The sequence below is a fragment of the Propithecus coquereli genome, unplaced genomic scaffold (assembly GCF_000956105.1).
Source record: "Propithecus coquereli isolate 6110/MARCELLA unplaced genomic scaffold, Pcoq_1.0 Scaffold43, whole genome shotgun sequence".
In the NCBI taxonomy this organism is placed as follows: Eukaryota; Metazoa; Chordata; class Mammalia; order Primates; family Indriidae; genus Propithecus; species Propithecus coquereli.
The window spans coordinates 7,464,088-7,476,351 of record NW_012150063.1 but is presented as its reverse complement, the minus strand read 5'-3'; the positions used below and the strand labels follow the sequence as shown (position 1 = coordinate 7,476,351).

At 41.0% G+C, this 12,264-nt stretch overlaps 1 protein-coding gene across 1 annotated transcript in view; it reads right to left on the bottom strand.

Moving 5' to 3' along the window:
• Positions 1-11,723, bottom strand: part of SOS1 (son of sevenless homolog 1 (Drosophila)) — a 136,200-nt gene extending 124,477 nt beyond the window's left edge. Inside the window, exon 1 of the mRNA XM_012653862.1 lies at positions 11,585-11,723. Within this exon, the coding sequence (XP_012509316.1) occupies positions 11,585-11,671 (87 nt within the window). The 5' untranslated portion in view covers positions 11,672-11,723. The remainder of the gene's footprint in view (positions 1-11,584) is intronic.
• Between the last annotated feature and the right edge of the window lie 541 nt (positions 11,724-12,264).

Below are 12,264 nucleotides of genomic sequence, written 5' to 3'. Positions count from 1 at the left end.
CTGCTTTAACATATATGGGCAAATTACTAACTTTTTTTAATCAACGCATGAAAGTTTTATAAAAGCAAAAATTTTTAAATTTTATATCCATAATGCTTACTGTACAGTAAGTGCTCAACTAATTTGGTGAATAAAATCAAATTGTAAAAATCAACATGAAATTAGCATTAAAGAGACTCCTCAAATCATCTTCTTGTTACAGTTTAAAAATACCTGTATTTAAAATAACATCTGGGTAATTCAGGATCCATAAAACCAAAGTTTTAAATTACTTCTTTTCTTCCATGTATATCCCCACCCCCAACTCCAACGGGAAATTACCAGAATTTGACTTTATGGGGAATTTCATTTATTGATTTTTGTTTGTCTGCCTATGAGGTAGCCCAGACTAGAAAGGAAAACTAACAAAGAGTCATCTTTGTGGCTGTATTGTTGGACAACTCAGGGTACTTACTGCTGGTTTGCCTGAAATACTCCTGGTTCACTAGTTTCTATAGCAATAATTTTGGGTACCATTTAAATTGTTTTCTTTTGTGTCAATGTTCTATTTGTGGGTTTGTACATTAAAGATTTATTTATATACACATTGAATATAAAACACAAAATTTATTTGATTAGCTACTGAAGCAAATTGTATACCATTAATTTCAATGAAAACTAAGTTTTTGACTTTTGAGAATTTACCCTAAGACATCTTTTTTTTTTTTTTAAGTATAAGTAGTTTTGTTTTTGTTTTGGAAGAAATTACCTACTTTAAGTGGGGAAAAACTGTAATTTATCCCAAATCAGGCAATTCATAGCCACAGAGATGACCCTGGCTGGCCATGAGAATAAGCCTTCTCAGATCTCTGACTACAAGGGAGCATAATTGACTGAGAGCCCCGGCAGCTGCACTCTGAAATCCATCATTGTGTTTGTGCTGAGGCCACGCTTCTCACTGGCTCCTCCCAAACACTGACTGAGCACGGCAAGCATACTAAGGCAGGCCTATTCCTCAGAGATGTGGAATTCTCATGATAGGAACTCGAAGACTTCCTGAGGCCTCGGCAAACCTTCTTTAGCATTGCACTGCAGTCTAAGACACTTTCACCCAAGGTGCCTTCCTTCCTTACCTCTCTTCTTCACTTGGAGTCAGACTTGCATCACAGTCTGACAACTCTCCCTGTCTCTTTCCCCTTTTTCCCTCACAAGCATTTCCCCTAATAAGCTTCACACATGCCTAATCCCATTTTGGCATCTGCTTCTAAGAGTACCTGGACTAACACAATGACAAACACTTCCTTTGAAGCGTCACACATTTTTTTCTAAAATATAGTATTTGCTTCCCTATTTGCTAAAATAGAAGACACTGAACACGACAATTTCAATACCTTTTGACTGGTGAAGATCTCGACTAAGACCCACCTAATGCGTTAGTTGTGTATTCTTGAGGAGAAAGACTCAGAACCACACGCAATTCAACAAATATATACTGAGCACTTGCTGTACAGGAGAAATATGCTAAGCAATACAGGGACTACAAAGCTAAGTAGGACCCTATTCTTACCCTCAAGGACCCCCCAATCTAGAAGAGGAGAGAAACCACAGATGCAAACAAAACTTTAAAAGAAAAATTGCCATTAAGGGCTAAAATTGAGATATAAGGTACTAAGGATATGAAGAGACGTGTTCTATTTAGGGGAGGGAGTTGTAGTAGAAACACTTTGTGAAAGAGGTGGCATTTGAAATGTATTTTGAAAACAATCATCATCAGAACCTTCAGGCTGTACCTGCCTGTAATGACCAAGGACAGTGCAACAAAAACACCTTCCATGCTTGCCATACTTGGCTATCCCCCCAAAGTATAAATCCCTCCTATCACAATTCTCTCACACCTTCTCATCCCCAGAGCACTGACGGTTTCTTAGTTTCCCTCCAAACAGGATCCTCTCCCAGCATTCCCTCTATTACCACCATCACCACTTACACCCCTCAGTCAGAAACCTGGGAATCCTCTTTGACTCCTCTCTCACCACTTTGCTCAATCTACCTCTAAATCTCTCTGAAATTGGTCTACTTTTCTCTTTCCCCACAGCTACTGCCCTAGTCAAGACCACCCTTCCATGAATTGCTGCAAAATTCTAACTGACTTTCCTGCCTACAGTTCAGTCCCTATTTAATCTATGCTCCACAGAGCCGACAGTGATCCTGCAAAATTCATATTTGTCTGTTCCTTGCTTAAAACCCTCCAGTTGCTCCCCATTGCTCACAAGATGAAATGTAATAATTTGGTTCACAAGATCTGGCCCCATACTCCAGACTCCAGCTACTCAGATTCCTAAAATACGGACTTCCTCTTAACCTCCAAGCTACCACAAATCTTTGAAATTTATTTCCTCCTAATTCTTAGCTAACTCCCATTTCCATTTAAAATGTCACTTCCATCACTCCCAAACATAAGCAGACAATAGTCTCCTAGCTACCCATCGCAATCCCAAGACCATTACTACTTAGCCCATTCTTTACAATCTGTGCTATCTTTCCATTAACTAGTGCCTTTAAAATTCTTACTTTTTTTATGCAGCAGAACCCTTTTTTCCCCCAAATGGAATCTCATACAGAGCCCCAATATGTAAAAGGGCTGCTCCTCAGCTAAAAGTAAGGGGTTTTGGCAGGGCATGGTGGCTTACACCTGTAATCCCAGCACTTTGGGAGGGTCTCTTGAGGCCAAGAGTTTGAGATCAGCCTTGGCAACATAGTGAGACTCCATCGCTACAAAAATTTTTTAAAAAATTAGCTGGGCATGGTGGTGCACACTGTAGTACCAGCTATTCAGGAGGCAGAGGCAGGAGGAAGGCTTGAGCCCAGGAATTTGAGGTTATAATGAGCGATTACAGTAAGCTATGATCGTGCCACTACACTCCAGCCTGGGTGACAGAGCGAGACTCTGTCTCTAAAAAAATAAATAAATACAAATAAAAGTAAGGGGTTTCAAAGCCTTTTTCATTAAGCCTCCCTCTCTCCTGAGGCACTTCTTCCCTAAAATCTAAGGTACAGGACAATTAGAACACCATTGTACTGCACTACATTTCCTACTCAAAGGAGGTAACACAGTATAGTGGAAAAAGCTGTCTTTGAAACTAGACAGACTTAAGTTCAAATCCCGATTCTACTCCTTATTAGTATAAGATCTTGAGCAATTTGCCCTTTGAAGATCCATTTCCTCAGCTGTAAAATTGGGATATTATCACCTTGAAAAGTCAATGAGTAAAACAGAGATAAGTATGTAAATTCTAGGCACTACAGTGCCTAGAATACTGGCACATAGCAGGCACTCAATAAAATACCGTCTGCCATGATTTATTGTCCCAGGAATGAAAAGTGGTTTTAACATTCAAAAAGATCTAGAAATACTAAAACAATATTTCAAAAGAACCAGTTGGAGTACTTACATTACCTAACTTCAAGACTTACTATAAATCTATAGTAAGCAACAAATAGATTAATGAAATAGAACGGACAGCCTAGAAACAAACCAATAGATAGATAGACACAGATATGGTGTGTGTGTGTGTGTGTGTGTGTGTGTGTGTAGTCGTCCCTTGGTATCCATTGGGAATTGGTTCCAGGACCTCCCTCAGACACCAAAATCTGCAGATGCTCAAATCGCTAACATAAAATGGTATATAGTATTTGCACAGAACCTATGGACATCCTCTTATATACTTTAAAATATCTCTAGATTACTTACAATACCTAATACAATGTAAATGCTATATAAATAATTATTATACTGTATTGTTTAGGGAATAATGACCCCCCCCAAAAAGCCTGTACATGTTCAGTACAGATACAATTTTTTCCTCAAATATTTTCAATGTTGGTTGAATCCATGAATTCAGAGGGCTGAATGTGTATACACACACACACAAAAAAAAATCATGTAATTTTCATAAAAACACCAACACAATCCAATAGGGAAAGGAAGGTCTCTTCAGCAAATCTGAAATAACTAGATATTAGCATGAAAAACAAATGAATCTCAATTCCTACCTTGTATCATACACAACAATTAACTTGAAATGGACCACAGAGCATGTAAAAGCTAAAACTATAAAGCTTTTAGAAGATAACATTAGGAAAATATCCTCCTGATTTAGTGGCAGGCAAAAGGTTCTTAGACACAGAAAATAATAACCTTAAAAGAAAAAACTGATACATTTGACTCCATCAATATTAAAAACTTCTGCTCATCAAAAAACACCCTTAAGAAAATAAATACGCAAGCTACAGGCTAGAAGAAAATATTCATAAAATATATATCTGACAAAAGACAGTTATACAGGATATATAAAGAACATTTATAATTCAATACTAAAAAGAAAAACAACTCAATTTTTTTTTTTTTTAAGAGACAGGGTCTTGCCCAGGCTGGAGTGCAGTGACTATTCACAGGCATGACAGCATCAAACTCCTGTGGTCAAGCAATCCTCCTGCCTCAGCCTCCTGAGTAGCTGCGACTACCATTGTACTCGGCTTTTAATTTTTCAAATGGGCAAAAGACTTGAGCAGACACTGACCAAAGGAAGATATACAAGCAGCCAATGAGAATACGAAAAAGTGTTCGGTATCATTAGTCATCGGGGTAATGCAAATTAAAACCACAATGAGATACTACTATGAACTCACTACAATGACTAAAACTAAAGAGTCGCAACACCGAATATTGGCAAGGATGTGGAGCAACTGGAACTCTCATACATTGCTGGTGGGAATATAAAATGGTACAACCACTTCAGGAAAAAGTCTGGCAGTTTTTTTTAAAACTAAACCTATCCTATGAGCCATCTCTCCTGGTATTTACCCAAAAGAAATGAAAACATATGTCTACAAAAAGACTTGCATAAGAACATTCAGGGCAGCTTTATTTAGAATAGCTCCAAACTTAAAACATCCCAGGTGTCCATCTACTGGCTAAACAAACTGTGACATATTCATCTGATGGAAAAAAGGACTGAATTCTTGATAAACACAACCTCAAAACCTTACCAAAAATTTATACTGTATGATTCTATTTACATGATGTTCTTGAACACATAAGATTAATCTGTGATGGGATGACAAAAAATCAGAATAGTCGTTGCCTCTAGGAGGTAGGGGTGGGAGTTGACTGATAAGGCACATGAGGGAAATTTTAGGAATGATGGTAATGTTCTACATCTTGGTAGACACTTGGATTATATGCATTTGTCAAAACTCATTAAATGGTGCAATTAACATGTGCGTATTCCACTGTAGACAAAAGTTACCTCCCCCTCCAAAAAAAAAAAAAAGAACTGCAGACAAATACTAAACTCTAGTTAATGATATGCATACTGAAGTGTTGGGGGTGAAGTGTACTGATGTCTGCAAATTACTTTGAAATACAACAAAACATAAGATGGATTGAAGGGTGGTAGAAGGGATGGATAGGCATGTGATAAAGCAAACATAATAAAATGTTAATATAGAATCTAGGTGATGGGTGTATGGGGTTTAATGTACAATTCTTTCAACTTTTCTGTATTTGAAAATTTTCATAATAAATAAAATGTTAGGGTAAAAACTTGATCACAAGACAAAAAAATTCTAAAATTAAGTGCAAAGTTATTTCCTATTCCATCTACAGCTGTAATAAAGAATACATTAGAGGAGGTGAAAAGTAGTTGCCACTTTTGCTACCACTTGATTAAAGCATCCTTACTGCTGTTATTCTGGACCTCCCTGCCACTCCTGGATTACAGTCTTCCTCTCCACTACAACACATACCATAATCCTTGTGGACTTCATCGTCATTCCTACATACAACCTGTCATTCAACACATCAACTTCAAATCTCCTAAATGTCTCATCTCCTCCATCTCTGAAATCTTAAAACTCCAAAATATGACAATTGTCATCACCCCCAATTTTAATTCCCTATCTGCTCCCATTACTGTCCTCTTCTAACTAACTCATTGAGATTTCTAATGCATGCAGCCTTCATTTTTCTTCCAGTCCATTAGCTCTCTTTATAGCCTTTTTTCCTCTCTACCACCTAAAATATCCCTATTCTCTTAGTCTCCACTGCAGCCACCTGCAACCAACTATCTTCTCTTCCCATTTACCTGAATTGATAAGTGCTGCTGGAAGAAAACCTCATAACTGCCAGACCAATCCTACCCCAAATTTATGGTCTCCACACTCAGCACTGCTCAGCAATTCCCTTCTAAGATACCAGTTGGCTCCTTCTCCACATTCCACAGCAGCAATTCCAAAACTTCATCATTCTTCTCAAACTCCTTACTCATTTTCCCTTCCTCAATCTATGTAAAAAATCTTGCCTTTCATTTAATCGTGAAATAGAGGATACTAAGCATGAATTCCTTGCTACCCAACCTACAAATCCATCTTTATCTCCCTCCCTCCCATCTCAGAAGAAAGAATGTCATTACTCCTGCCAGAAGTAGCATAACATATTGTTTAAAAATGCAAACTCTGTAACCAAATTACTTGGGCAAATTAAACTTTCCAAACATCAGTTTTCTCTCCTGTAAAATGGAAGCAATAATAGTATCCTATGATAATTAAATGAGAACATATGTGTAGCAATTAAAATAGTATCTGACAAACAGTTCAAGGCAAATCCCATTGCTCGTGTTCCTGAACACTTCTCCTTGTTCAGTACCTTCACCATCGTTCTCTACCAGCTCCTTCGCCAAATGCTCTTAACAAGTTTCTGTCACCTTCAAATAAGAAACAAAAATGTCTTTCCCAGTCTTGAATCCCTTCTTGCCTCAGCATTATCTCTTTTTCCTTCACTTCCAAGCTTCTAGAAAAAAATAATCTAAAAAAAAAAGGGGGGAAATTATGTGACCTTACTATTCTTACTTTTTCCATGTTCTTCCATCTTTTACCCTCATACTAAAACTGTTCTGACATAGTGACCAATGACCTCTTAGCTGTCAAACCTAACACTTTTTAGGTACCTTATTTGACTTTTCTGTAGCCTGACACAGTTAACAACTCTTTTCCTGAAAATCTTTATATTTTAAGCCAGGTTTAAGATCAGAAAAAGAAAAGGAAAAAAGAAACTCATTCCTCTCTCAAATTCTCATATACTAGAGTCTCATTCCTTCTGCCCAATTCCTTCCTTCTCAATCTCTTTTGATCACTCCTTTCCCTCTGCTTTTTCCCTACGTGCTATTTTCTACTCTTTTCCCCCAGTTCTGATGACAGCCCTATTTGTCTTACTTTAAACATTTTCAGTGGGTGGTCTCATTTACTTTTTTTAAATACCTTCATTAAGGTACAATTGACATACAATAAATTGTACATATTTAGACTGTACAATCTGATAAATTTTAGCATATGTGTACACCCCTGAAACCATCATTTAGCTTCTTTCATTCAGCATAATCATTTTGAGATTCAGCCATCAGTAGTTTATTCCTTTCTATTGCTAAGTAGTATTCCACTGTTTGGCTATATCACAATTTGTATGTTCATTCACTTGTTGATGGACATTTGAGTTGTTTCTAGTTTTTGACTGAATAGAGCTGCCATGAACATTCATGTATAAGTCTTTGTTTGGATATAGGCTTCATCTATACTTATGGCTTTATTTACACACTTGGGAGTTCCAAATCCGTGTCATCAGATACCAACGATCAATTGCCAATTAGAGAAGTCCACCCGAATAACCCCACAGAACTTTTAAATCAACATGTCCAAAAATCATCTTATGCCATTCCTCTCTCCACCCCAAAGCCTTCTATGTTCTCCATCCTGACTAAAGGTGCTCAAACCAGAAAGAAGACTCTTCTTGCTCCCTTGTCATTCCCCCAATCACTCCATGAGTTACTAGGACCTGCCAATCCTGCCCTTTAAACACCTCTCAAATAAAATCCCTCCCCACATTTCCATCCTAGTTCAAATGCACCCTTAATTCAAATGCATATCATCTCTTTGGCTGAACTATTAAACTAGCCTTCTAACTTTTCTCCTTATTTCAGGTCTCATTTTTCTTCAATCCATTTTCCATTCTATAGCCAAAGTGAATTTTCTAAAATTCAAATCTGCTGTTACTCTTCTATTTAAAACTCCTCAATGACTTCTAAATTCTTCAGGATAAAATTCAAATTTCTTAGCTTAACATGTAAAAAACAGCCTATAAACCAATTGTCTCTCCAGATTCATCCCCTGCCACTTCCCATCATGTTCTAATTTAGTCTTTTCTGATTATGTAATTTACTTTTTTATCCTTAGTGCCAAGGACAATACCTGCTCTGTAGTAGGCATGCTACATGTGTGTAATAAGTAAGATAGAACTTAGACTGATAGATGCAGTGAGATAGACCCAATGGGACATTCTGGGCATATTCAGGAAAAGTAGCAGTCCAGTCTGGCTAAAGCATAAAGAACATGAAAGATTATGGCAGGCAATCCAGTCAGAAAAGCAGGATGAAACCAGATCATCAATCACCATCAATTCCATGCTAAAAAAATGCACACTTTAGCCTACAGTGAGCTCAAAAGACATCGATGGTTCTGAACAAGAGTGTGACATGTTCAGAAGTGTACTATAACTTCTGAAATTTGAAAAATAGAAGGCAGGGTGTGGGGACAGTGAACTGAGTTAAGAAGCTATCACTGTAGTGTCGGAAAGGAGACTCAAAAATTAGAGTAATTGGCAGAGGAAATAGATTAGAAGAACATGTCAAATGGGAATGAACACACAGACTCTACTTGGGTGTGGGCAGTAATGCAAAGAGAGAAGTCAGAGATGACTCCAAAGTTTGAACCAGTGAAATGAAATAATAAAGCCATTAATCAGGAAGAAGTTTTTTAAACGGTAGGAAGAGGGAGGTGATGGCTTTAGTTTGGGTATTCCCTCGCCCATTTATTCAAATTGAGTGCCTACTAGGTGACAAGCACTATGCACATAGGGAATAAAATGAGGATAAAATTGGTTTCTCAAGGAGCATCCAATCTAGTGGGGGGAGACAAGTAAATAGGAACTTAAAATTCACTGTTAAGAGCTAGGATAAAGTGTGAAAAGAAAACAAAGTAGTGATATCCAACTCAGCCCTGAGGATTTTAGAGAATCCATGTTGAGTGGACTCTCTCAGAAAGGTTGAGTGAGTCCAGAAGGATTAGTGTTAGGCCAGGTGAAGAAGGGTACTCCACCAGGTGAAGGGACCAGCATGTCCAAAGAGCCTCAGGTAAGAGAACACAAGTTGGATACATCTACAAATAGTCCAATAATAAGTCTGAAGGAAGAGATCGAGATACGGAGATATCCACATGAAATACCCAGCAGGCAAGTAAAAATGCAGGTTCTGAGCTACCAACAGCATATCCAGATATGAAATAATACTGTATTTTCACCCTTGTCTTAGGTAGCTTAGAATCATTGTTAATGGATATTTAAATAAATATTGGCTGGGTGAGATGGCTCACACCTGTAATCCTGGCACTTTGGGAGGCTAAGGCGGGAGGATCACTTGAGCAAAGGAGTTCAAGACCAGCCTGGGCAATATAGTTAGACCCAGTCTGTACAAAAAATAAGAAAAATCAGCCAGGTGTGGTGGTACACAACTGGCTAAGGCAAGAGGATTGCTTGAGCCCAGGAGTTTGAGGATGCATTGAGCCATGACTGCGTCCCTGCACTCAAGCCAGGGCAACAGAGGGAGATCCTGTCTAAAAAATAAATAAATAAGTATTGGAAGAACCTTACTTATCAGCTTCATTGTGTACACTTCTACCTCCTCCCAACACTTTTACTGCTAGGGTATCTCTACTTAAAGTCAAAAGATGGTTTATCTAAACAAGAGGACTAGTGGAGACTGTGGTAAATTGGAGATACACGCCCTGTCTAAAGAGGGCAGCCATTTACTCACCTCCAGAATTTTACTGCCTTGCTTGAACACAAGCCCTAAGTAATCTTCCTATTCTTCAAGAAAAGCTGAAAAGTTAGATTTTATGTAATATCTCCCATTTTTAAATATTGGCAACTAGTTACATTTAAAAATAAAACAACACCGTGCCAGCCAAACAAAATGCTTCTGTGGACAGATTTCAGCAAGGGCCACCCACCAGTGTGGCAGAGTTAGACCAGGTCTGCCAACTTCCATGATGCTCTTTCCGCTACTTCAAAGGATCCTCAGCTGGTATCTTAGTGATTCCCCTGGGATTTTGTTTATAAGCAAAATGGCCCCAAATTGGCAATGCTTTATGAGTTCCTTTGTATGTTTTTAAACAATTTTCCTGTCTCCTTTTACCCCCTAAGGATACCAGCTTCTAGCATGGCTGAGACCTCCTACTCCCCTAAGAAGTCAAGCTTACAGGTAAAGCAAAAGTAAATAGAGCCTGATAGGATTTCTAAGGAGTAAAAGATAGAAGATATATGGCATCTCTTTAGTATTTTTTTTAAAAAAAATCAGATGTTTGTGACTAGTGAGATACTTGAGGAAAAAGACTAACTTAAATCAGAAATGTATGTGCAAATTCTGCTAACAAACCAAATAGTTTCCATTGCAAGATACCAAGAGGGGGAGGGGGAGAACAGGGCAAAAGGGAAAGTAAAAGTTGCCAGAAATTGAGAAATTGAGAAATTATCAGATCCCTTTTAAGATATTTTGCTAAAGTATAAATGTTTAGCATAAAATGCACAACATAATCTCAATTTTTAGTAGAAGCAAAACCAATTTAACCAGATAGCATGAAATATTCTTTGAGCAACAAGAAATTGAAATTTAGAAACACTGTTAAAAGGGTAAAGCAATTTCTATAGAAGAGGGAAAAGAAACAAAAATAGTCTAGTAGTTACAATGTTGCTTTAGAAGCTTTTAAAATGTAACAACATTTCCTAATTATACTGAAACATTTAAAAGCGCAGATCATAAGGTATGTAACTTTAGATAACAATGTGGCAAACTTAAAACACACAAAGGTTAAAAATTCTAAACAACAAACGAAATGGCAGTACCAATATTTTCAAACCTCAAAAAAAAAAAAAAAAGAATCTGAAAATACTAGCATGTGCAGCCAGCCCCTGTTAATCGGAGGAGCAGGGGAATTTAGGGGAATGAAGAGCGATTACTGAGGGCGAGCAAAGCAGGCCATGTTCCTGCTGGCAGGCGAGCTCGCAATTACTTAGAGCAAGCATTATGGCCAGAGCATGCTCAAGCCACTAAAACGGGCGTACTGGACACCTAAAACCGGAGGCTGACAGCAGCTCTGGGGTGAGACCGAGAAGGCGGAAAAGTGGCCTGCTTTGACCTCCCCGGAAAACTGAGGCTCCTCCAACTGTTGTCTCTGAATCAAAGGGCAGAACATGAACCTCTCAGTGGTTGGATCATTCGGACAACTCTCCCTGGCTTCCTGCGGCCTTCCCACAAACCGGGTGAATGTCACCGCCGAGTGTGGGGGAACCTCTCAGCGTGCGCGGTCCCTTCCGAGAGGCGGCGAGACCGGGAAGAAAGACGGCCCTGCGCGCGCCCCGCCTCCCCAGCCCTGCCCCGGCCCCGGCCCGGCGCCCGCGCTGGGGGTGCAGCCGGGGAGCGGGGTCCTGCGCGCTCCTCACCTTTTTCAGCGCAGGCACCAGCAGCCCCCGCCACTTGGGCGCGTTCTCTTCGCTGAAAAACTCGTACGGCAGCTGCTGCGCCTGCATGGTGCCCCCGGGGCGCCTCTGGGCGGGGAGAGGGGCGTCGGCGGCGGCCGGGCCGGGGAGCCGCGAGAGGGCGAGCTCACAGCGCGGAACAGGGCCGCGGCCCCACCGGACGGCCCGGCCCCCTCCGGGCGCCGCGCAGCCGGGCTAGCCCCGGCGAGGGGGCTGGGGGGCGAGGCCCGCGCCCGGCCGCCCACCCGACACGGGCAGCAGCCGCGGAGAGCGAACGCAGCCCGGAGGCGGCGGCATCCCGCACCACCGCCCCGGGGCCAGGCCCCCCGCCCCTCCCCGGCCCGCCGGCGCCGCCCCGGGCTGCCCTCCGCCGCGGCCGCCGCCCGCCCGCCGGGGCTGCACTCCCGGGCCCGGCCTGGCCCCGCGGCGGAACTGGCGGCTGCGGGAGGGCGTGTGGTGGGCTCCGGCCCCGGCGCCCGCTCCGCGCAGCTGGGACTCCGAAACGCGAGAGCCCCCGGCGGGGCGGAGCTGGGGCGGGGGTCTAGCGGGCAGGGGAAGGGCCCGAGGTCGTTGTTGGGGAATCTGGCTGCCCTGAGGTGCCGCCGCCGACGCCGGTGTGAGGCTGGAGCTTCCTACTAGCGAAC